This window comes from Trichosurus vulpecula, chromosome 1 (genome assembly GCF_011100635.1).
Source record: "Trichosurus vulpecula isolate mTriVul1 chromosome 1, mTriVul1.pri, whole genome shotgun sequence".
NCBI classification, from domain to species: Eukaryota; Metazoa; Chordata; class Mammalia; order Diprotodontia; family Phalangeridae; genus Trichosurus; species Trichosurus vulpecula.
The window spans coordinates 268,917,832-268,944,554 of NC_050573.1; the positions used below are offsets into that span (position 1 = coordinate 268,917,832).

Genomic DNA, 26,723 nt, shown 5'->3' on the forward strand with positions numbered 1-26,723 from the left:
CTAGACCAGCTCACTTGTACTGTGGGTATATATTATTGGTCCCTGAATGTGCTTTTTCATTAAATTTTCCTTCTTTGCTTTGTTCACAGATGTGATTTACTTAGTTAGTATCCACACAGGGATACAGCCAGCATCGGGAACCGATGTGGATATCTTTATCACAATATTTGGGGAAAATGGAGACTCTTGTCAAAGAAAACTCAGGCATTCAGGATTAAATTCCAGTTTTGAAAGAGGACAGGTATAGTATGAGCTAAAGGAAACAACTTTGTGTATGTATGTACATATTTGTGTATGAGAGAGTATGTGTATGTGCCATAGGAAACCTGCTTGCCTTTTAGAAAAGTCTTTTTTAAAAAAAAACTGTAATTGACAGAAGTGATTAATCTTAAAGCACAGTTTTCAACATGTAGTAGGTGAACAACAGATATTCATTGATGATGTCAAAATTATTATGGGTTTTTGTCACCATCACTGTGACTATTAAGTACAATAAAAATAGCCATTGAAAAATGGTGGCCTGGCCAAGATGGCAGTTGGAAAGCAAGGACTAGTGTGAGCTCCCCACCGAGCCACTCCAAAAACCTATAAAAATGGCTCTGAACCAATTCTAGAACTGCAGAACCCAGAAAATAGCAGAGGGAAGCAGGGCTCCAGAGCAGAACAGCCTGGATATTCTCTGGGTGAGGTCTATCCCACACAGAGCTGGGAGTGGAGCAGACTGGAGCAGAGCACAGCGTGGGCGGCGCGGACCAACCAGACCAGGAGCTGGGCGGAGTGGGCCCTAGCGCCCTGAATCAGTGATCTGCAGCAGTTACCAGACTTCTCAACGAACAAACACCAAAGACAACAGAGAAGGTTAGTGGGAAAAGCTGCTGGGGACAGAGTTTAAAAATGAGTTCCTTTGGCCACCACGCCAGAGGCAGAGGAGATGGGGCAGCTACAGAACTACAGCTGCAGTTGCTTCTGGCCCCAGGAGGAATTAAGTGGTGGATCAGAGCAGGAGCGAAGAGCCTGCTGAAGATCTAAGTCCAGTCCGGTTTGGGGGTTCTTGGGGAAGGAGGAGTGCCAGTGTGGCAGAGCTGGCACATCCCCCCAGGCTTGGAACATAGTTCTCTTAACTCTACAAGCAGTCATACCCCGCTGAAAAACTCAAGGGTCAAGTTAGTTGGCTGGGAATATGGCCAGGCAGTGAAAATGCACCCAGATTCAGTCTCAGACTCTGGAATCTTTCTTTGGTGACAAAGACGACCAAAACATACAGCCAGAAGAAGTCAACAAAGTCAAAGAGCCTACAACAAAAGCCTACAAGAAAAACATGGACTGGTCTCAGGCCATGGAAGAGCTCAAAAAGGATTTGGAAAACCAAGTTAGAGAAGTAGAGGAAAAATTGGGAAGAGAAATGAGAAGGATGCAAGAAACCCATGAAAAACAAGTCAATGACTTGCTAAAGGAGACCCAAAAAAATACTGAAAAATATACTGAAGAAAACAACACCTTAAAAAATAGACTAACTCAAATGGCAAAAGAGCTCCAAAAAGCCAATGAGGAAAAGAATGCTTTGAAAGGCACAATTAGCCAAATGGAAAAGGAGGTCCAAAAGACCACTGAAGAAAATATTACCTTAAAAATTAGACTGGAGCAAGTGGAAGCTCATGACTTTATGAGAAATCAAGATATTATAAAACAGAACCAAAGGAATGAAAAAATGGAAGACTGTGAAATATCTCATTGGAAAAACCACTGACCTGGAAAATAGATCCAGGAGAGATAATTTAAAAATTATTGAACTACCTGGAAGCCATGATCAAAAAAAGAGCCTAGATATCATCTTTCAAGAAATTATCAAAGAGAACTGCCCTGATATTCTAGAGCCACAGGGCAAAATAGAAATTGAAAGAATCCATCGACCACCTCCTCAAAATAGATCCCAAAAAGAAATCTCCTATGCATATTGTCGCCAAATTCCAGAGCTCCCAGATCAAGGAGAAAATATTGCAAGCAGCAAGAAAGAAACAATTTGAGTATTGTGGAAACATAATCAGAATAATCCAAGATCTAGCAGCTTCTACATTAAGAGATCGAAGGGCTTGGAATACAATATTCCGGAGGTCAATGGAGCTAGGATTAAAACCAAGAATCACCTACCCAGCAAAACTGAGTATCATGCTCCAAGGCAAAATATGGATTTTTAATAAAATAGAGGACTTTCAAGCTTTCTCAGTGAAAAGACCAGAGCTGAATAGAAAATTTGACTTTCAAACACAAGAATCAAGAGAAGCATGAAAAGGTAATCAAGAAAAAGAACAAGAAAAAGAAATTGCAAGGGACTTACTAAAGTTGAACTGTTTTGTTTACATTCCTACATGGAAAGATGATGTGTATGATTCATGAGACCTCAGTATTAGGGTAGCTGAAGGGAATATGCATATATATATATGTATGTGTATATATATATATATCTTTATGTATATATATATGAGTGTGTATGTATGTATATATATGTGTATATATATATGCATATATATGTGTATATATATATATATATATATATATAGAGAGAGAGAGAGAGAGAGAGAGAGAGAGAGAGAGAGAGAGGGCACAGGGTGAGTTAAAGATGAAGGGAAGATATCAAAAGAAATAAAATCAAATTAAGGGATGAGAGAGGAATATATTGAGAGAGGGAGATAGGGATAGATAGAACGGGGTAAATTATCTCCCATAAAAGTGGCAAGAAAAAGCAGTTCTGTAGGAAGAGAAGAGAAGGCAGGTGAGGGGGAATGAGTGAATCTTGCTCTCATCAAATTTCACCTGAGGAGGGAATACTATACATACTCATTTGGGTATCTCACCCCACAGGAAAAAAGGAGGAAGATAAAAAAGGGGGGATGATAGAAGGGAGGGCAGATGGGGGTGGAGATAATCAAAAACAAACACTTTCAAAAGGGGACAGGGCCAAGGGAGAAAATACAATAAAGGGGGATAGGTTAGGAAGGAGCAAAATATAGTCTTTCACAACATGAGGATTGTAGAAGGGTTACACATAATGATACGCATGTGGCCTATGTTGAATTGCTTGACTTCTTAGGGAGGGTAGGTGGGAAGGGAAGAGGGGAGAGAATTTGGAACTCAAAGTTTTAAAAACAGATGTTTAAAAACAACAAAAAAATGTTTTTGCATGCAACTAGAAAATAAGATACACAGGCAATGGGGCATAGAAATTTATCTTGCCCCACAAGAAAGGAAGGGAAAAGGGGATGGGAGGAGAGTGGGGTGACAGAAGGGAGGGCTGACTGGGGAACAGGGCAACTAGAATATACACCATCTTGGATTGGGGGGAGGGTAGAAATCGGAGAAAATTTGTAATTTAAACTCTTGTGAAAATCAATGCTGAAAACCAAATAAATAAAAAAAAGAAAAGAAAAACACTGGCCTAACAATGATTCAGATATGATTAGAAAAATAATGAATGATATGAACTCCTATGATAATTTGTGAGTCCATATGAATAGTCCATTGTGAATATGCTTTATTTTTCTTCCGCTTTCTTTTTTAAAAAAATCATTTTATTTTGCATTCATTTCCAGCCATACCTTCCTGCTTAACTTTCTGCTTGCCAGCCTGCTTATCTTTCTGTGTGAAAAAGGCTTTTTGAAAAATTTAGCAAAAACATCCAACATGTCAGCTGTGTCAGACAGCATATGCGATACTCCACACTAATAGTCACATACTTCTTCAATGAAAGGGGGGAAATGCATTTCTCTTCTCTGAAGCCCCCCAAGTTAGGTCACTATAATTACACAACACATCATTTCATTATATTTGTCTTCCAGATACATTGTTACATTATCAGGTATATTGTTTTCCAATTTCTGTTCACTTTACTTCATATCATTCATATATCTTTCCTAGTTTCTCTGTACACTTTATATTCATCATTTCTTATGGAGCAATAATACTCCACTATATTAATGTGACACTTTGTACAGCCATCCTCTCATTAGCAGTCACCGGTTTTATTCAATTTTTTTTAAAAAAATAAAATTTTGTTGATATATTGTTTTTATATCACATTTTCCAATGAAGCTCTCCTCCTCTCACCTTCCTATATCCCTTGTTTATGACACATAAACAAGAGATTAAAAGTTCCACATAACTAACCACATATCAACCAAGTTTAATATTATATATGGTATCTTGTTGCCATAGCTCCCACCTCTGCAAAAAAAGGAGGAAGTAGAAGTTTTTGTATGTCTTCCTTAGGGCCAAGTTTGGTTCATAATTTTGTAGCATCCAAATTTGTTGTCATTATTCTTTTCATTTACATTTTTGCAGCTACTGTTTTTCTGGTTCCATTGACTTTCCATTCTATCAGTCTGTATAAATCATTGCATACTTCTCTGTATTCATCATTTCATATAGCACAGGAATATTTCATTACATTCATGTACTACACCTTGTTTAGTCATTTTCCAAAAAAACGGACATTGCAGTCCTTCACAAAAAGTTTTGTTATGAATATATTGGTGTTTATAGAACTTTTCTTTTTATCATTGATAAACTTGGGCCACACGTCTAACAGTGTAATCTCTGAGACTAAGTGAATGACTATTTAAATAATGTTCTTTTGCAAATTCCAAATGTGTTCCAGAATGATAATATCAATTTTCAGGTTCAGCAGTAATGTTTCAGTGTACCTGTCTTTCCACAAACCCTCCAGCATTGACAATTACCATCTTTGTCACCTTTGCAAACTTTTTTGGTTTTCAGGTAAAACTGAAGAGGATTTTTGATGCGAATTTTTCTTATTTTTGGAAATTTGGAGCCGTCCAAAATTCTTCTTTTAAGAATTGGTTGTTTTTATCCTTTAACCTTTTACTTATGAGAGAATGGCTTTTATATTTCAGTATGTTGCCTTTATAAATTGTATATGATGCCTCTGTCAGAGACGTTTGATAGAAATGTTTTCCCACTAGACCACTTCCCTTCTTATCCTAGTTGCTCTAATTTTGTTCGTACAAAACCATTCAATTTCATGTAAGCTAATTTTTTCCATTTTACCTTTATTCATTATTAAGAATTTTCTCTCCTCAGCCCCCCAGGTATATCTGTGAAAGTTACCTAATCTAGTTCTTTTGCAAGCCTTTTATACTGTGACTTTTAATATTTAGGTTACATTTCCACTTGGGTTTATTATATTACAGGATATAAGATATGTTGCTCTGAACCCAATTTCAGCCAGTCTGCTTTCTAGTTTCCCTAGCAATTGTTATCAAATAGGGAGTTTTTCTCTAGGTAATCCCATTTATTTTCCATGACAAAAAGTTTTTCTAGGAAGATTTTGGTAAACATCTTGCCCTTGCCCTCCCTGGGGGGGTATATGCCCTTAATTCAAGATCTGTGGGTAAAAGTGCATGGACATTTTAGTTCCTTTTATTTCATATAATTCAAAACTGTTTTCCAGAATTGTTTTGCCTCAGTTTTCTAAAATAAGAAAGGTGAAATGGATCTGTAGGAAAACCAAACCACGTGAACATGTCGCACTAAGATGTCTTTACGTTCAACTCAGTACAAGATGTTGATGATGATGATATCATTTATGTAGTTTCTAAAGGTTTGAAAAATGTTTTGTGCATGTCAACTCATTTAATCCTCACAATAATCCTGTGAGATAGGGGATTTCATTATCTCCATTGGTAGAGGAAATTTCCTCATCAAGGAGTTCCCTATATTGAAAAAAAAAATAACAGGCCCATTTCCTATTCCTATGAGTGTTTGAGAAAGACAATGGGAGAGACAGAGCTAGAAATAGGAGAACCAAAATGGACGAAAGAAAAATAAATGATGGTAAGATGCTGATGGATATTTCAGGTAACATTGAGTGAATCCAGTATAGGGCTAATACAAATCCATGACATTTTTTTTTCTTTCTTTTCGTCTTGTAGGCAGTGAGGTGGCACAGTGGACAGGAAACAGGGGCTTGGAGTCAAGAAGGCATAGGTTCAAATCTTATCTCTGACACTTACTAACTATTATGACCTTGGTCAAGTCATTTAACCTGCCTGCATTTTAATTTGTTCATCTGTAAAATGGTGTAATCATGTAAAACATTTCCATATGTCATTTTGTACAAGATGACTAGAATACAAAAACCAAATGAAAGAAAATGAAAAAAATAGCATGCTTCAGTCTGTATTCAGATAGTATCAGTTTTTTTCTCTGGAAGTGGATAGTTTGCTTTATCATTAGTTTTTTGTGATTCTCTTGAATCACTGTATTGCTGAGAATAGCTAAGTCATTCACAGTTCTTTATCGAACAATATTGCTGTTACTGTGTACAACATTCTTCTGGTTCCGCTCACTTCACTTTGTATCAGTTTATAGAAATCTTTTCAGGTTTTTCTTAAATCATCCTGTTTGTCACTTTTTATGACACTTTAATATTCTGTTACATTCATATACCATAGCTTCTTTAGCCATTCCCTTATCGATTATTGTTCCTTTTTTTCCCTTAAATTGTTAATGCCTCTTCTATTATCTGTGGACTTATTTAAAGGAAAAATATGATTGCTGAAGAAATATGTGGAATAAAGTTTGCTTCCTAGTACTTTAGCTCTATTTGATTATAAATTGGCCAATAATTATTAAAGTGTTCCAGGTAACATTTAACAGATTGCCCACATATGGCCATGGACAAATGTACTATATAGTACTGTAGTACTATAGCCACAGCTTTCTCAAGTTGCTCTCCAGAGCATGTAGTGCTATGATTTGGGGATTTTTGTGCTTTATTAGGCAGGGCTACAGTACTCTAATACTGAAAGATCGGTCCATAAAATCCTAGAATTGAAGGGATATATGTCGTTTAGTCCAACTCATACCAATCATGAAATCTATCAACCACAAGGTTAATATGACATTCACCTTCAGCTTGAAGACCTCTATTCACTGGGAATTCACTACTTTAGGATTAGCTCAATCCATTTTTTTAGACCTTTAATTTCAAAATATCTAATTTGTCCTTACAGTTAGTTAAAATGTCTCCTTATAATTTCTACAAAAATGGTCTTAGTTCTGCCCCTGGGTCAAGTAAAATAAATGTAATTCTTCTCCATTAGACTGCTTCAAATATTTGAAAACAACTACTGTCTCCACCCAAATGTTCTATTATTTGGGCTAGAAAACCATGTGACCAATCCTTGTATGGCCTGGATCTTTAATGCCCTTACCATTCTGGTTGCCTTCTTCCATCTTTTTTGTCAGCGTATTTCCTAAAATTTGGTGCTGAGAAGTAGACACACTATTCCAAATATGGCCTTACCAGAACTGAACATTGCTTATTTTAGACACTAAAGTTGTGTTAATGCATTAGCTTTTTTTTTAAACACAAGTGACTAATATTTAGAGTTTAAGTGTTTTTCCTTTCAAAATGTCTTTGTAACCCTAATTTTTCCTATATTGTGTTTGTTTTATTGATTTTTAAGGCAAAGACCCCATATTGTGTTTGTGTTTTTGATTTTTAGTTAAAGGAATGACTTTATATTTCTCCCAATTAAATTATTTCAACTGATCAACTTTAGTTTGACATTCTATCCTATTGAGGTGTTTTTTTTTTCCTTTGAGGGTAGGAAGGTGGGGTATCCTGATTCATTTTATTAGCTATCCTTCCCAGCTTCAAGTCTCCAGTCTATCTGATATGTTTGCCATATGTAGGTCATCCAAGTCATTCTAAAAAATGTTAAACAAAATGGGGACAAATATAGAGCCCTGAGGCAATTCACTAGAGGTTTCCTGCCAGGTTGACAGTGATCCATCAATAAGTAATGCATTTCAGGTCTGGTCATATCATTGTTTCTAAATCTGCCTAACTGTTGTCCCCAGCCCACTTATTTCTAGTTGAAGTGAAAATTGGGCTAGAAAACCTTTTAATTATCTTATTACAGTAATAGTTGAGTAGAAGTAGAGAAAAACTATGGCCTTGATTCAGATTCACCTACCCTTCCACTTTTGTAGCTGACCAGTAATTCTCTATTCTTGGATCACATAGGACAACAGGTGACATGAAATATGGCCAAGCATAAAAAAGAATACTTTCTTAAAAGATGTGAGAGAAACACACATGAATTCATGTAATATTTATGAAAATAGGGCTGTAAATTATTTTTGAATTTCATAGTTCATTTTTCAATTTTTGTATATAATACTTGAATAAATTAATGAAGAACACTTATTAGATGCTTACTGTAGGCAAGCATTGACCTTTTATTTTTCTTGCTCTAAAATAGAATAATAAAACCCTTTTTCTTTTTAAAATATTTTTGGTCTTGTCATGATAGGGCAAACACTTGTAATTTCATTACTATAGGAAACTCCCTATGTGGAAACTTCTCCCACCTATGTACATGAGGAACTCCTGTGTAATTTAAAATTTTAGAAAGTTGCCTGTGACGATGAGAGTTTAAGTGACTTGTTACATACATTAAGTGACTTGTACATAGCTAATATATGTGGGAGGCAAAAATCAAATCCATCCTTTCCTAACCCCAAGCTCAGCCTTCTATGTAGTCTTCTTTTGCTTCTATATACCATTTAAACCAGTGCAGTTGTCATATCAGATCAAACGCTGCCAAAAGAGTCAAAGTACCTGCAATCCTGCCTCTGATGTCTGTTGCCTATATGATACTCAGCACATAGCTTAACCTCCCTACTTTACTTCCCTGGAAAGTCACTTTCCTTATTTGGGATATGAAGGGGTTGGACTGGATAGTTTCTGAGGTTCCCATACAGATCAAAATCTGTGAACCATTAGACTAGATGTGAAATGCAGAACAGTTTTTCCTCCTCCAAAAATGTTGAACTGAATTGTTGTCATTGGCACAGATAAATAATTCATTCTAATTGTTATAAATTATTTCAAAAACCATGCAACTTTGTCAGTTAAAAATTGAATTAATGCAACATAAAGAGCTGGCCTTGGCACCAGGAAGACCCAGAATCAAGTCCTGCCTGATACGTGTTGCCTCTACATTTTTGGGAAGTCATTTGGCCTGGCCTGGCAGTTTTCTAGGAAAATCCTTAAGTTTATAAGCTATAGAGATGGTGCCAGCCTGCATTGGTAGAGGGAGTTTCCATACCAGAGATTTCTCTAAGCCATTGAAATGATGAACAGGTCAAATAACTATTTTTAAGTTTAGACATGTTTTTATTTACATGATCACAGAACAGAAAGCAGAAATAGGCTGGATGGACTTCAGGAAATTGTAAAACTCCTTTAATGGCCCCAAGTTTCTTCAAAAAATGAAGGCTCATCATTTTAATATAAGTACTCAATGGTTCTTGTTGTTTGGTTGAAAGGCATGCAACACAACAATCTCAAATGAAAAATTAATACAGTGAGGGCAATAGATAGGGACATGTAGGTTTGAGCAGGCTGCCACATATGACCCATGTAGAACTTGGAAGAAGAATAGGAATACAAAATATCATCAGGGAAATGGATGACAGGAAGATAAGATGGGCTAACCATGTGTCCAACAAAAGTGAAGAATGACCAATGGACTGCTCAGATGCTTCATTGCTATCATTAGGATATCAGGAAAAAGTCATAGAAATGTCTAGCATGTTCCATCTACCCCCTTTGATACACTTATGGGAGGATATGAACAGGAAATCCACAAGATGGACTGTGGTAGATAGTTTGTGAACTGCATTACGAGAAGACATATCCAAATCATTGAAATCTGAGGTCCACTTGAGGGTCTGACTAAATTGCTCTTTTTGCTCACTTTTCTAAGTTTAATGTGAATGAGAAATTTGGTCATACCTGAGAAAGTTCAATTTAAATTTGGGTAGTAACTTTGAAACATGCTATTCTTGAAACCCAGTATCAATAACCATAGCTACTACAATATTGGATAGCTTACTGATGAGTAAAAAAATCCTGAGAAAAAAGTACAATGATCTGAAGCAAAAGTACAATATTACTAATAGGCTAGAATAGATAATATGCTGAATTTGATGAGAATTAATTGAAAACAATAAGTGATTTTGTCCACTATCGTCTAATGTCATGAATTGTGGTGACAAAAAATGGTGTTAATGATAAGCCTCAATGAACTTTACAGCACTGAAAAAAGGGAGAAAGAATTCTCATAGGAGAGTTTTTCAAAGTTTAGGGTCATACTGACAAGAAAGTTAGAACATTTTTTCTTTAAACTGTCTAGAATACAACTGGAAAAAATGAGACCTGTAAAAAATAACTACTGAGTTATTTACATCATTTTCTCCACCATCTCCTTCTTTAGGTCTCATGTGGGGAAATCAAAGCAGATATGGCAAAGATTGAACTGTGGTTAAAAATAATTCCTCTCTACCATTTTCCTTTCCCTCCTGTGTGCTTTGTATGAAGCAAACTTAACACTGGACAGCCGTTCGGGGGTGGGTAAAAAGAATTTGGACTAAATGACTAAATGAGTCTTTCCCCTCCCCTCTATTTTTTTTTCATTTCTGGTCTTTTAGTCCTTCCTGGATGGTTGAGTGGTTGGCAACTAGTGAGATTTAATCTGCTTCTTCCATCCATCTGGTCTCTTTTATGTCACCCACACGTACACCCATATATCCACCTACACATAGGCTGTGTCTTACAAAAACACAGTGAAGTAGAGAATTGAGGTAATTATCTGAATAATCCAGGCCAAGAATTACTTTCATCCAAACTATCTAGACAATTAGGATAAAAATATTTTTGATATAAGTCATCTGGGTTATTGCTTTAATCCTCATTCAAAATTTGAAAATGTATACGAGAACCAGAGAAGATTGAAAGTCTGATTCTCTGTGCAATTGTATGAACAGGTCTGTGATTCCTGATATATGTTGGTAGATCAGTGTCCATTTTTAACAAATTTAGAATTATACCAGATAATGCAATAGATTATCTTTCCCTGACAGTGCCACCAACTTTTCATTTTAAGAGGGCTCTACAAACAGTGAGACAACATTTTAGTAGTCCCATAGTGGAATAGAGAAATGTAGGAAATGAGACTGCGCTAATCTCACGATCTTGTTTACATATCATCCATACTTACACAAATACTCTGCCTCCATGGCTTTTACTTTTCTTGCAGTCATTGAAAAATACTTATTGCTGAGTTCCCCAAACATATCAAAAGATAGACCATATGGTATTATGAAAATAACACTAGAGTCAAGTCAGATGTGTGCTGGTTTTCAATCATGTCTGTCTGTTCATGACCCCTTTTGGGGTTTTCTTAGCAAAGATACTGGAAGGGTTTGCCATTTCCTTCTCCAGCTCATTTTGCAGATGAGGAACAGAGGCAAAAAGGGTTAAGGGACTTGCCCAGGGTCCCCCAAATAGTAAGTGTCTGAGGCCAAATTTGAACTCAGGAAGATGAATCTTCCTGACTCCAGGCCCAGAATTCTGTCCACTCCTCCACCTATATTCAAATCCTGGCACCTGGGAGGATAGGGACCTGGATCGCAGTCTCTGCTCTGCAACTCACCATTACTGTGACCCTGAGAAAGTTATTTAACCTCTATGAGCATCTGTTTCCTCACCTATATCATGACCATGAACATTATTGATACTCTCTAAGCTTCCTCCCAATTCTAAGTCCTGTGATGTTAAGAGGGCACTTATAAGTTTAAGAGAAGTTGACATTCTGAATTGGAAGAGGAAATTTCCTGATACAGAGTTCCATATACCAATGACTTCTCAGTTCTAATCCCTTAAGTAAATATATCCCCCTATAATATCTCTTCCACTATTACTAAGCTTGAAATATGACCTACAGTCCAGAAATAGACTTATTTTGTTGTACTATGCATGTTGCTTACTATATCTCACCTCCTTTGTAATACATGTGCTTAAATGTAGGGATATGTGTATACAGCATGTGTGTGTGTTTGTGCATGCATGTGTGCATGTATGTGTGTGTGTGTGTGTGTGTGTGTGTGTGCGCAAATCAGTACAAGAGCTTATTGTTCCCTCAGTTCTGGTTAGTCTCTCTGACTATGCTTTATTCTCTTTACCCTCATACACCCTGTTTACAATTTTGATTCCCTAATTTCTCTCCTAGAGCTCATCTTTTTTTCATCAGCTTTTGCCTTTCTACTTCTCTCCATTTGCCAGTGCTTGAGATCATAGAATCTGGTACCCACCTCTTCAAGAGGCAGGAGGTTCATTAACTGCAAAGCTGCCTCTATCAACAAAGAGGATGCCAGTGATTTTAATTCTGCAGCTCTTATGCACTAGTGTCAGGAGCTGGAAATGGGCAAAAACTAGTGCCTTCTGAGAGTTTTTCATTTTCAAAATGGTTGGCACTAGTGTGTGAGGCGTGGGAATATGAGTAGTTTGGCACTAAATCTCCACTGTTGGCAGTGGCCTAATACAGTAAAGTGATTGGTTTAGAGTTTGTGGTTCTATTCAATGGCACAAATCTGTAGCTCCTGACTCTTCTCTTCCTTTTCAGGTCAGAACCAAGCTGTATATTGATGAAAGGGTGCCTATTATTTCTCAATGAAATGTCTGTGGGGATGGGGTTAAAGTGTATTTATAACTTTGTGCATATTGTAATGTCTGTTCATTCTGTAATACTCAAGTGAATGTGAGGACCATGAGTGTAACTTCAGGTCAAATAAACAGATGAATTCAAGAATATGTCATATCATATAGGAGATAAACACAGAAATTAAGGGAAGTGTTTTGAGAAGGGCCCGGGGTACAGGTAGAAAAAAGAATAGGTTTTTTTTTTCCAGGTTAGAGAAGGAAAGATATTTTCCAGCTTTCTCACAAGGAGACCCTGTGACTTCATTTATGTAAGGAACTTCCAGGTGAAGAAATTCCCTTTACCAACTCAGGTCAACACTTTTGTCTATAACATATCGTCTTAGAGCACTGTCTAGGCAGATAAGTGATTTTCCCAGTGTCACATAGTGAGTACCTTGAACTCAGTTCCTTCTGCTGTCTATCTATGACACTAAATTACCTCTATACCTCCCATAGTATAAATATTGAAATCATTGACCTATGCCTAGAGAGCTTCTTGGAGTCAGGAAATTCTAGAATAGCATATCTTGCTATACACCTGGATCCTTCTTCCCTTTACCTATCCCTTTCATGCAGGCTAAATCATAGATCATACGTTTAGATGTAGATGACCAAATACCAGATCCAAATACCCACCAACCTATCCCCCACCATTTTAAGGAGGAGAAAAATGAGGGCCAGAGAACTTAGATGACTCACCTAATATCAAATAGGTTGTATGTAGCAGAAGTAAGATTTGAACCTGGGTCCTCTGAGCATAGTCTTTTGAACCAAGGGCCATGGCTCTTTCCATTCTATCATATTGAAATTCCTGTCTGCTAATAACTTGCTCACCCTATACAAGTTGGTGAAAATTTGTAATGAGGACATTTAGATGGCATGCCTATGAACAGTGAACTTCTCAGATATGTGGGATTTGAGGTAGTCTAATTCATTGGGCTATTGTGAGTATTAAATAAGATAAAGTGTAAAGAGGTTTGCAAACTTTAGAGGACTAGATAACTGCTAGCTATTATTACAGATTGAAGATAGGTCAATATGAGGAAATATAAGATCTAGAGAGAGAGCATGGTGAAAATTATCTGAGTAAGAATTAATGGGAGGAGAAACAATAACAAAATTGAAATAGGTGAATAAGATGGATCATGAAATTAAAAGGAGGAAATGGATAAGGAATTAACGAAGTGGATCAGTAACACAGAATAAAGGATTATAGCATGGATGGTGGATTTCTACTCCCTGGAGGTATGATGAACTTCTCTCTAATAAAATAAAGTAGTCAATAAATAGACTTTCCTTAATGAAAATTTCATCCTTCAAAAGGCATTAAAAAGTAACAAGAAAAACTGTTTTCTGTATGAAGCTGTAGCCAGTAAGTAGAAACTGGTTGCCAAATTGGGAATGATGGGAGCTGTGGGAAAAAGTGACCATTCCATCTGAGAGATTGCAATAGAAGAGAAAGTGACTCATAGTATGGTGTGCACCTGAGATCTGGGGGAGAGCAACCAGATTTCAGAGAAAAGTTAGAATCATATGGCCTACTAAAATTCTGTAGGGTAAGCTGGTCCAAGAGGAATGGGATACTCTTAACAATTAAATTCTGAAAACAAGGAGAAATAATTCTAAGCAAGAAAAAGATGCTCTAAAAAGACTACTATGGCTACACAGAGAACTCATCAACTAACTTGTTTTTTATACACATGTATATGTGTGTGTGTGTGTGTGTGTGTGTGTGTATACATGAATTGAGGAGTGCCTACAGAAGGTGTTATACCTGAGTATAATGGAATGTTACTATGTTGTAAGAAATAGTGAATTTAGTAAATACAGAGAAAAATTGGAAGTTACATGAACTGATGGAAAGTGAATTAAGCCGAACTAGAAATATAATACAACACCTATAACAGTACAACTGGGAAAACACACTCACGCACATACACACACACAATAGAAATTGAATGCTGTAAAATTATAATGGCTGAGCTTGGTCTCAAGGAAGAGATATAACAAGACACCACTCTCTCTTCTTTGCAGAGGTAGGAGACTATGTATGTATGGGACACTGCATATAATATCAGCCATGGTTGATGTATGGGTTAATTTTGCTGAACTATCTTTTACCTTTTTATTATTTGAAATAATAGATAGATCTCTGGAAAGGGGAAAGGAGGTATATATTGAAGGAAAGGAAGGTATATATTGGGAGATGTGGGTGATGTAAAAACAAGAGACATTAATAAAAAATAAAAGATCTGTTTAGAAGATGGAACAAAAGGAAAATAAGGATTAATTCAAAATAGTATTATGGTCTTATAAGCCTATCTGCAGAACTTAAACTTATAATGAACCAAAGCTGTCAATGAATAATAAATATAACTTTTTAGCTGGTGTTGGAAGAAAGAAGAGAATCAAGGATAGAGTGGAAAGGAATGCTACTTGATGTGAATACGGGATGAGAGTGAGAAGGCAAAACTACTTACCTTTTAGTTTGCTGGTTTTCTAACCAAGAAGAACAATCAAATCTAGGAAGGGTTAAAAAGAGTTGAAATTCAAGATAAGCAAGGAGATATTAAGAGAGTACTTAGCTACCCTTCTGTGAGTTTATTATTTGGACAGATGCACCACATATCAGGGTACTGAAAGAAACAATGCGTGTAATTACTGAAATGCTATCAGTAATCTTTGAAAAGGTCTTGACAAAAAAAGGTTATAACAAATGGAAAAGGTTTTGAGAACTAGTTATAGGCTGGTTTTCAAAAAAAGATTAATTCTTCAAATTACATGCCAGTTAATACTGACTCTAATTCTTGTCAAAATTCTAGGACACATTACTAAATATGTATTTTGTGTGGATTTAGAAAGGAAGTGATCACTAGGACCTGCTTGACTTCTTCTTCCTCTTTTTTCCTCATAATTGGTAGATCAGCAAATAATATAAATATAGCAAGACATTCTAAAGTTTCTCATAATAATTAAGGTGAAGTCCTATGGACTGGATTATATAATGGAGTTATATGATAAATGCATTTAGGGGCATAAGAATAGGAACTGGACCTGTAATTTCACTGATATAGATTACTCCCAGATGTGGAAACTCCCTCTACCAGTATAGGTTTATACTTTCTCTTCAACTTGTCTTAGATATCTACTAGTATAGGGCACTGAAATATTAGTGCTTCATTCAGGGTCTAACAACCAGTACATACCAAAAGTAAAACTTAAACCTAAGTCTTCCTGGCTTTGAGGCTAGCTCCCTATCCACTACATGAGATGCTCCCTCATAAACGTATTTAGCTTATGTAAAATACAGTGCTAGAGAGAGAGAGAGAGAGAGAGAGAGAGAGAGAGAGAGAGAGAGAGAGATACACAGAGAAAGAGAGAGACACAGAGAGAGAGAGACAGAGAGACAGAAAAAGAGCGGAGACAGAACAATGTATCAAATTATATGCTGACTGTAGAACCTAATCCCCATATAAAGTGCTAATCCAATTAGGTAGCTTTGGAACATGATTGAATGATCAGATTCAAAGATCGTCAATTGACTAAGTGATGTCAATTTGGAGGGATGTTTCTACTAGAGCATCTGTCTCTGGCCCGATGCTGTGAAATAATTTTAAAAAATCAATTTGGATGAAAGCCTCATTGATTTGGATGGTATGCTTATCAAATTTGCTGGCAAGAGGCATACCTAACCAACTGAAAAAAGGATTTGAAAGCCTTTTCACAGGCTAATGCTATTTTTTAAAAGCATTTTAAAATATTGATGTTAAATTCTAGTGCTTTGCAAACATCTCATTTTATCCTTTCAACAACCTTGGGGGCAAACCATATTAACTCCATTTTACCGATGAGAAAATTGAGGTTGAGAGAGATTAAGTGACTTGCCAAGCATCACATAGCAAGTATCTGAGGCTGGATTTGAACTCAGATTTTCCTGATTTCAGATTCAATGCTCTTTACAAAGCTTTCTCTTATTGCCTTCTGACAAAAATGACCTCTTGCTTCTCTAAATCTCAAAGTTATTCTTGATTCTTCCTTCATCACTATTCACTTTAAATATCTTAGTCTCCTGTCAGTTTTCCTGCCTCTACTCCAAACCATCTTTTGTGCTGCTCCCAAATGACTCTTTCTCCTGTTCAGTTCTGATTGTTACGGTTCTTTGCAACATGTTTTGATGGCTTCCTATCACTTTTCAAATTATATTCGAACTTCATATTTTAGTTTTCAAAGCCCTGTACCATCTCTAGTCTATATTTTAAGCCTTATCCCTGGTTGTCCCGTTTTATGCATTCTCAATTCCAGTCAAACAGTAATACTCGATAATACTTTGGTGTAACATCTCCTTGATATTGTTCTTTTGGTTTCCTAACTCTGGCATGCCATGCAATCCCCTCTGTCTTCTCATCCTGCCCATTAAGGTACAGGTCCAATGAGATTTCCTCAATGGAGTCTTCCCTGATGGCCGTTCTGCCTCTCATCCAATGCATTCTTTCCTCCTCTGATCTGACTAACATAGAACTCCAGTTAGCCCTGTCTTATGTATCATTCCACTACAAATCACAAGAATTTAAGTGCATGCTTTTTGCTCCTCATTGTTGCAAGAACTGAAGAGAAAATGAAAGACAGACAATAAATTTATCAACATATAGTTAACAAGTTAACAAGCATTTCTTAAGCGCTTACTATGTGACAGACACTATGCTAATTTCTCTCAAAGAGCTTACATTGTAAATGGGGGAGATGGCATAAAATAAATACACAGAATTATACAAAATGTATACAGAGTATGTATGAGAGGTAACCTAGATTAGGAAGATAATAGCAGCCAGAAGGGTGAGGCAGCCTGGGAAAGGTCTTCATTGAATGTGGCATTAGAGCTGAATCTTGATGGAAGCCAGTTATTTACACACGTGTGAGCTCTGAGAGAGGAGGCACTATTTCATACTTAAGCTTTTTGATTCCCTTAAGGTCTAGTTAAATTCTCTTTTGTTGTCAATACTTAGATGTCCTTTTGTTGATTGTTGAACATTTCAACATGCTACAGGCCAAGATCCATTGAAATACTGAAACAAAGTTGAACCTTTCCATTGGATCACTTACAAGGGTTTTCTATTATTTACCTTTCATCAGGTGAACACCTTCAACCTGAGAGCAGTGGACCTGGGCATGGTCAGAAAAGTGCTTATAGAGCACAGTGGCACTGGCTATGGTGCTGGATGCTATCTAGACCGAATCACCATTCAGGAATCTGGGAGAAGAGACAAAGAATATGCCTTTTCTTGCCAACAGTGGTTAGACAGTGAAGTTGGTGACAGACAGATGGAAAGGAAATTGAAGCTCCTTGGATATATCCGAAAAGAGCGACTGCCGGATGATATTCAGGGTGAGGAATCATCACCAAATTGTAGACATAGATCTTTTCTCAAAGGGATTACAATTTTGGTATTTTTGTGTGTTTATATATATGTATGTTTATATACATATATATATATATTTCTTTTTCTTTTGGCAAAGTTTATATTTTATGTATTTGAAAAATTATTTGGTATTTATATTTAGCAATTAATGATAACACTATTACATAAACATTCTATTCATTATTTAGTCATTTTCAGTCATGTCCTACTCTTCATAATGCTATTTGGGTTATTTTTTTTTTTGCAAAGATACTGGAGTGGTTTACCTTTTCTCTCTCCTGCTCATTTAACAGATGAGGAAACTGAGACAAACAGGGTTAGGTGACTTGCACAGGGTCACATACTAAGTGCCTGAGGCTGTATTTGAACTCAGAAAGATGAGTATTCTTAACTCTAGACCCAACACTTTATTTACTATGCCACCTAGCTGCCCTGTTCTGTCTGTAGTTGGAACTAAAGAGAAAGATGGTGGTGAGGGGGTAGAGAAGCAGGTGGTAAATGGAAGGGATAGGAAAAGGGATTAACTTCAATACTGAGAAAATAGCAAAATATTTCATTCTTTTGAGTCTGCAACTAATAATTTTTCATGGGATCATAGATTTCATAGATTTTAAGGTGAAAGGAACTTCAGAGACTAGTCCATTACCCTCAGTTATGGGTAGGAAAAGTAAGGCTTGGAGATGTTACCTGATTTGTCCATGGTCACACAGCTAGTAAGGTTCACTGGCAGAATTTGAACCTGGGTGTTCTTGACCCCAGGTCCATCACTGTTCATTACAATGCACTTCCTCTCATAAACAGAAATCTGAAAAAAATACAAAACTTTGGCCCCTTTTGCTTCACAACTGGGACCCATCTTTCTTTCACCATTCATAGGTATCACCAGCTCTATGCCAGTTTTCTTAGTTGTGATGTGACACAATTTCACAGATGACTGTTAGCTAATGCATTTCAATCTATGATATTTTAGCACAGCCACACATATTATTCAGCATGTGATCACAAGTTAAAGTGTTAAAAAGAATCAGATCAAGGAGCTTAAAAGAAACCAGGTCCTAAAGAAACTATAATAAATCCACGATCCTGGATCTTAAAGACTGAGACTCTTGTCAGTTCCATTAGTAATTAATAATGGGGGAGTCTATAGATAGCACCCTAGGAAATTGGAGAGTTCCCCATTAAGGTAGCAGGGATATTTTCAACCCACCCCCCCCCCACACACACAAACACACACAAAATGCATGCTGTCACTTTTTTTTTTTAAATGCAATTTATTTCTTTAACATATTTGGTTTTCAGCATTGATTTTCACAACAGTTTGAATTACAAATTGTCTCCCCATTTCTGCCCTCCCCCCCCACTCCAAGATGGCGTATATTCTGGTTGCCCTGTTCCCCAGTCAGCCCTCCCCTCTATCACCCCCCTCCCCTCTCATCCCCTTTTCCCTTCCTTTCTTGTAGGGCAAGATAAATTTCTATGCCCCATTGCCTGTGTATCTTATTTTTTAGTTGCATACAAAAAGTTTTTTTGTTTTTGAACATCTGATTTTAAAACTTTGAGTTCCAAATTCCCTTCCCTCTTCCCTTCCCACCCACCCTCCCTAAGAAGTTGAGCAATTCAACCTAGGCCACACATGTATTATTATGTATAACCCTTCCACAATACTCATGTTGTGAAAGGCTAACTACATTTTGCTCCTTCCCAACCCATCCCGCTTTATTGAATTTTCTTCCTTGACCCTGTCCCCTTTCCAAAGTGTTTGTTTTGATTACCTCCACCCCCATCTGTCCTCCACTCCATCATCCCCCCACCTTTTATTTTTTTTTTATCTTCCTCCCTCTTCTTTCCTGTGGGGTAAGATACCCAACTGAGTATGTATGGTATTCCCCCTCAGGCCAAATCTGATGAGAGCAAGGTTCACTCATTCCCCCCTCACCTGCCCTCTCCCCTCCTCCCAAAGAACTGCTTCCTCTTGCCACCTTTATGCGAGATAATCCACCCCATTCTATCTCTCCCTATCTCCCTCTCTCAGTATGTTACTCTCTCATCCCTTAATTTCATTTTATTTCTTTTAGATATCTTCCCTTCATCCTCAACTCCCCCTGTGTCTGCTCTCTCTCTTTTACATATCTATATATACACATACATACACATACATACATATACACATAGATACATACATACATACACATTCACTTATATATATACTTAAACATATATATATATGCATATATATATATATGCATATTCCCTTCAACTACCCTAATACTGAGGTCTCATGAATCATACTCCTCATCTTTCCATGTAGGAATGTAAACAAAACAGTTCAACTTTAGTAAGTCCCTTGCAATTTCCGTTTCTTGATTACCTTTTCATGCTTCTCTTGATTCTTGTGTTTGAAAGTCAAATTTTCTATTCAGTTCTGGTCTTTTCACTGAGAAAGCTTGAAAGTCCTCTATTTTATTGAAAGTCCATATTTTGCCTTGTAACATGATACTCAGTTTTGCTGGGTAGGTGATTCTAGGTTTTAATCCTAGCTCCATTGACCTCCGGAATATCGCATTCCAAGCCCTTCGATCTCTTAATGTAGAAGCTGCCAGATCTTGGGTTATTCTGATTGGGTTTCCACAATACTCAAATTGTTTCTTTCTGGCTGCTTGCAGTATTTTCTCCTTGATCTGGGAGCTCTGGAATTTGGTGACAATATTCCTAGGAGATTTCTTTTTGGGATCTATTTGCAGAGGCGATCGATGGATTCTTTCAATTTCTATTTTGCCCTGTGGCTCTAGAATATCAGGGCAGTTCTCCTTGATAATTTCCTGTAAGATGGTATCTAGGCTCTTTTTTTGATCATGGCTTTCAGGTAGTCCAATAATTTTTAAATTATCTCTCCTGGATCTATTTTCCAGGTCAGTGGTTTTTCCAAGGAGATAGTTCACATTGTCTTCCATTTTTTCATTCCTCTGGTTCTGTTTTATAATATCCTGATTTCTCATAAATTCACTAGCTTCCACTTGCTCCAATCTAATTTTTAAAGTAGTATTTTCTTCAGTGGTCTTTTGGACCTCCTTTTCCATTTGTCTAATTCTGCCTTTCAGGGAATTCTTCTCCTCGTTGGCTTTTTGGAGCTCTTTTGCCATTTGAGTTAGTCTATTTTTTAAGGTGTTGTTTTCTTCAGTGTATTTTTCAGTATTTTTTTGGGTCTCCTTTAGCAAGTCATTGACTTGTTTTTCATGGTTTTCTCGCATCCTTCTTATTTCTCTTCCCAATTTTTCCTCTACTTCTCTAACTTGCTTTTCCAAATCCTTTTTGAGTTCTTCTATGGTCTGGGGCCAGTTCATGTTTTTCTTGGAGGCTTTGGTTGTAGGCTCTATGACTTTGTTGTCTTCTTTAGGCTGTATGTTTTGGTCTTCTTTGTCACCAAAGAAAGAATCCAAAGTCTGAGACTGAATCTGGGCGCGTTTTCGCTGCCTGGCCATATTCCCAACTAACTAACTTGACCCTTGAGTTTTTCAGTGGGGTATGACTGCTTGTAGATTACAGAGTTCTATGTTCTACGTTTGGGGGGGAGGTGCCAGCTCTCTCAGAGCCGCACTCCTCCTTCCCCAAGGACCCCCAGTCCAGACTGGGCTCAGATCTTCGGCAGGCTGTGCACCCCTGCTGCGATCCGCCACTTAATTCCTCCCACCAGGTGGGCCTGGAGCCGGAAGTAACAACAGCTGTAGCTGCCCCACCTCCGCTGCCCCCAGGGCTGGAAGCCGAACCGCGAACTCCTTCCACTCCCGCAGCTTTTCCCACTAACCTTCTCCGCAGTCTTTGGTGTTTGTGGGTCGAGGGGTCTGGTAACTGCCGCAGCTCACATATTCAGGGCGCTAGGGCCCCCTCCGCCTGGCTTCCGGTCTGGATCGTCCACGCCGCTCAGGCTGGGCTCTGCTCCACTCCGTTCCCAGCTCCCAGCTCCCAGCTCCCAGCTCCCAGCTCCGTGTGGAATAGAGCTCACCCAGAGACCATCCGGGCTGTCCTGGGCTGGAGCCCTGCTTCCCTCTGCTGTTCTGTGGGTTCTGCCGTTCTAGAATTGGTTCAGAGCCATTTTTATAGGTTTTTGGAGGGACTTGGGTACGGAGCTCACTCTAGTCCATGCTTACCAGCCGCCATCTTGGCTCCGCCCCCCCTGCTGTCACTTTTTTAATGATCTAAATAACACATACTCAAAACACATAGAATGACCCATTGTTTGTTCCATCTATATATATGACACTGCTTTCGTACCTTCACAATCTGTATAACTCATCCCAATTGTGTTAGAAATCCTCAATAAGGATCTAACTAATGCATTGAAGGTCTCCCAATTAAACCACTTGGGTTTTCTGTCTGTCATGTCTCATTATCACCACAGGAGCAACCACCTATTTTTTCCAGTCATATATTTCCTCAATTATGTCCTTTATTTAATTTCACACCTAAAACCTAGACTTAATCACTGAATGGGTGTTGCCTCAGTCAAACTGAGACCAGGGACAGACATTAACTTAAAATGGCCAAGGTCTCCCACTGCATCCAGGGCCATCTTCTGCCATCTTGATCTATATCTTGTCACTGGACCCAAATGGCTCTGGAAGAGAAAGGGAGACTGGTGAATTTGCACATCCCTCCCTCACCTAAATCCAATTCACTTGCAAGTCATGGCATCACCTTCATGATATCATGGTCCTCTTCAAGAATGAAGGACAAACAACAACCTGTGAGTAGGAGTAACTGCCCCAAAGGGGACCCAACTGGCCAAGTCTAGTTGAGCAATACAGCTTCATTCCTTCCTTCCTTGCTTGCTTCCTTCCTTCCTTCTTTCCTTGCTTCCTTCCTTCCTTCTTTCCTTCCTTCCTTTCTTCCTTCCTTCCTACCTTCCTTCCTCTCCCTCCCTTCTCTCCCTCTGTCCACATAGGGTATTATACCCTTACCTGTGGGTACTCTGCCCAGAGGCTTATAAATTTTGATCACTGAAACCTCACAGGGTATCTTAGGGTTTGTGGTCTAGATTTCTTTCTTAAGGACAATGCCTTAAACCCAAATCACTCTGTCTTTCATTGACTCACCAACAGTAGGTCCCAGCCCAGGTCTCATTTGGTCCCTGGGCCCTGATGGCTCAGAGTCAATATAAATAGCAGTTGTTTCTGTTTTGGCTAGAAACCCTGAGGGTCTTCCCTCCAAGACTGATTTTTTAATTAGGTAAAAGAGGACATGTGTTGCCTCATTTCTTACCTATCCTAAATCACTGAATGGGTGTTGCTTCAGTCAAACAGACCTGAGACAGACCTTAACTTAAAAAGGCTGAGTTCTCCCACTGCTTCTGAGGCCATCTCTAGTCATCCTGATCTATATCTTGCCACTGTCTTGCCCAGATGGCTCCAGAGGAGAGAGTGAGGCTGGTGATTTTGCACAGTCCTCCCTCACTTAAATCCAATTCACTTGCAAGTCAAGACATCACCTTGCTGATGTCATGGTGCTCTTCAAGACTGAAGGGCAAATAACAACAAAAACATCAACAGCTAAAACCTATTACAGACAATATGTTGCAGACTATTGCTGCCTACCATTTATTTCCATTGCCTTTCAAGTTGTTTATAATTTTAATTCTTCAATAATCATTATATTCTTGAATTCATAGCTAAATAATATCACTAAGGGAATGTTGTTGTTAAAAAAAGATTGATCTATTTACCTGTGAACTGTTCGGGATCATTAAATGTACTGTGTGATTCCCTAAACTTGACACAATCTGATTCCCTTCTTCTACTCCATGGTCAGAGCCTAGCTCATTATATTTCTAACAATAGTTGTGTAAGAAGTATGTGTTGATGAATTAGTGTAATAGGCTTTCTATCTGTCTAATTGAAATCCAAAAGATGGACAATGCGCATTTTATTTGCTTTATTGTTAAAATGTGCATGGTTGGGTCAATGTTATTCTCATTACTACATTTTTCTAAGGAGAATTTGCAGTGTTCCAAGGCATAATGCAATTAAAATCACTGTCAAAAAGAAACAGTTGGAGAATCCTGTCAGCAATAGGAAAACTTTCTCTCATTTTACCTTAAGACACTGACTTTTGGCAAATATGTATTTGTTGAACATCTATTTATATTACGTATATTTAAATCTAATGTAGACCACCCTGGCCCTCGTTAACTGAAGGCAGGCATGTTATACATCACCCTTCCCCAGGGTTCCCTGGTACTCTTAAGGCAAATTGGGAGTTTCTCTTCCAATGCCTCCAGCCTCTACCAGTGGTACTCTGCCAATTGTAGGGGGTGATCCCATGTACCTCAGTTTCATTTATCCACTTAATAGTCAGATTAGCTTTTGTGAAGAAATATTTACTTCAAAAGTATAATAACAAATATTCAATTTGCTTAGCTAAGTTTTTAAAAAGCACAGTTCCAAGTGCAACCACCTCTTTGGGCTCTAGTCCCAAGCACCTGGCTTCTCAGACCTTTCCTTACAGACTAGCTACATGCATCATCTTGAGTGGAATCCTCTCTCCAAGGTTGCCATGACTCCAGTTCCTGGGTCTGGTGGGGATTAATGCCTGTACCTTGAAAATGAGAAGGACAAATGAAACATAAGAAGATAAATACCATTGGCCCATTTCATGGAGACATAGGGTAGAAAGAAGAGAGGGACAGAAGGCAACCCCCTTCCACTTTGCCAATTCAGAAAAGAGAAATAAATTATCCTAGTCTATCAGTTTTAAAAACATAGCCTGTTTCAGCTACCTAGCCAGCGGAAGGAAGCTATTCCTGTCCACACTATAGGGGAATGGAGTATATCTTCTCCAGAAAACAGAATGACTCTGTGTTAGAAGATATAGTCATGCTCCAAGCATGCCCCCTTTATCTATATCTCCCTGCTTAATACCTCACTCATTTGTTAATACTCCGTGGGTCATTAAACACAGTAATCTCTTTAGCTGCTTTTTTCTAAAAAATTCTTATGTAATTTCAACATGTGAGGTATCTCCCTGCATATGGGTTGTCTTTAAGGTGGCATTTTTTCCATGCTATCAGATATGATCTGGAAGTCAATAATCAGTGTGTGTGAGAGGAGGTGGATTTATGTTCCCTGAATTTTATCACCTATGTGACTATAAATATATGGTCTCTGTGTAAGAAATCTGTTTCCTTATTGTGTTTTCATCAAGGATGCTGTAGGAGCATTGATCATTTCCATATTTTACAGATGTGAGGAATCACAGTGGTTGGTTGCTATTGTAGCTTCCTAGTAGCCCTTTTGTCATTAGTTCTGATAAAAAGCATCCCTTACAATAATTTCCATCCCTTTTGATTCTTTACATCTTTGAAATAGCTTCAGAACTACTCCCTGAGTCATTGGGAAGTATTCCACTTCCAGTACAGACATGTTTCTTGATGCCTTTAATCAGGTCTACCTGCTATTCCCAACTTCTTTAGAGCCACTGCCACTGTTCTCCCCTGATTACAGCCAGCTGTTGCCATGGAGAACACAGTGCGAATAGCGGCAACAGGAGACATCTAGCTGCTCCAACACTCCCTATATGAGTGTCCCTCACAACTTCATCCTGAACTCTCTTTTTTCTCTGTCTATAATATTTCCCTTGTTGATCTCATCCACTTCCATGGTCTGTGGACCTAATCATGCTCTTTCTTTTTTTTTTTTTAGTTTAAATCATTATTTATTTACTTAATATTTTTAGTTTTCAGCATTAATTTTCACAAGTTTGAATTACAAATTTTCTACTCATTCCTACCCTTCCCCCCACTCCAAGATGGCATATATTCTGATTGCCCCATTCCCCAATCAGTCCTCCCTTCTGTCACCCCACTCCCCCCTTTGCCTTTTCCCTTTCTTATAGGGCAAGATAGATGTTTATGCCCCATTGCCTGTATATCTTATTTCCTAGTTGCATGCAGAAACTTTTTTTTTGAACATTTTCTTTTAAAACTTTGAGTTTCAAATTCTCTCCCCTTTTCCCTCCCCACTGACCCTCCTTAGGAAGGCAGGCAATTCAACAAAGACCACATGTGTATCATTGTACAAAACCATTCCACAATACTCATGTTGTGAAAGACTAACTATATTTTGCTCCTTCCTATCCTATCCCCCTTTATCCACTTTTTTCCTTTGACCATTTCCCTTTTCAAAAGTGTTTGCTTTTGGTTACCTTCTCCCCCTATCAGCCCTCCCTTCTATTGTTCCCCCTTTTTATCTCCTTCCTCCTTCTTTCCTGTGGGGTAAGATACCCAATTGAGTGTGTATGTTATTCCCTCCTAAGGTCAAATCTGATGAGACCAAGATTCACTCATTTCCCCTCACCTGCCCCCTCTTCCCTCCCAACAGAACTGCTATTTCTTGCCACTTTTATGTGAGATTATTTACCCATTGTATCTCTCCCTTTCTCACTCTCTCAATATATTCCTCTCTCATCCCTTAATTTGATTTTATTTTTTTAGATATCATCTCTTCATATTCAACTCACCCTGTGTGCTCTCTCTCTGTGTGTATATATATATATATATATATGTGTGTGTGTGTGTGTATACACACACACACACACACATATATATATACATATACACACATATATACATATATATGTATATTCCCTTCAGCTACCCTAATACTGAGGTCTCATGAATCATTCATGTCATATTTCCATGTAGGAATGTAAACAAAACAGTTCAACTTTAGTAAGTCCTTTGTGATTTC

The 26,723-nt window shown here is 37.9% G+C and overlaps 1 protein-coding gene across 1 annotated transcript in view; it reads left to right on the forward strand.

Moving 5' to 3' along the window:
• RP1 (RP1 axonemal microtubule associated) overlaps positions 1-26,723 on the forward strand; it is a 629,473-nt gene that overhangs the window by 479,533 nt on the left and 123,217 nt on the right. Inside the window, 2 exon segments of the mRNA XM_036741155.1 lie at positions 90-241; positions 17,699-17,951. Coding sequence (XP_036597050.1) covers positions 90-241; positions 17,699-17,951 — 405 coding nt within the window.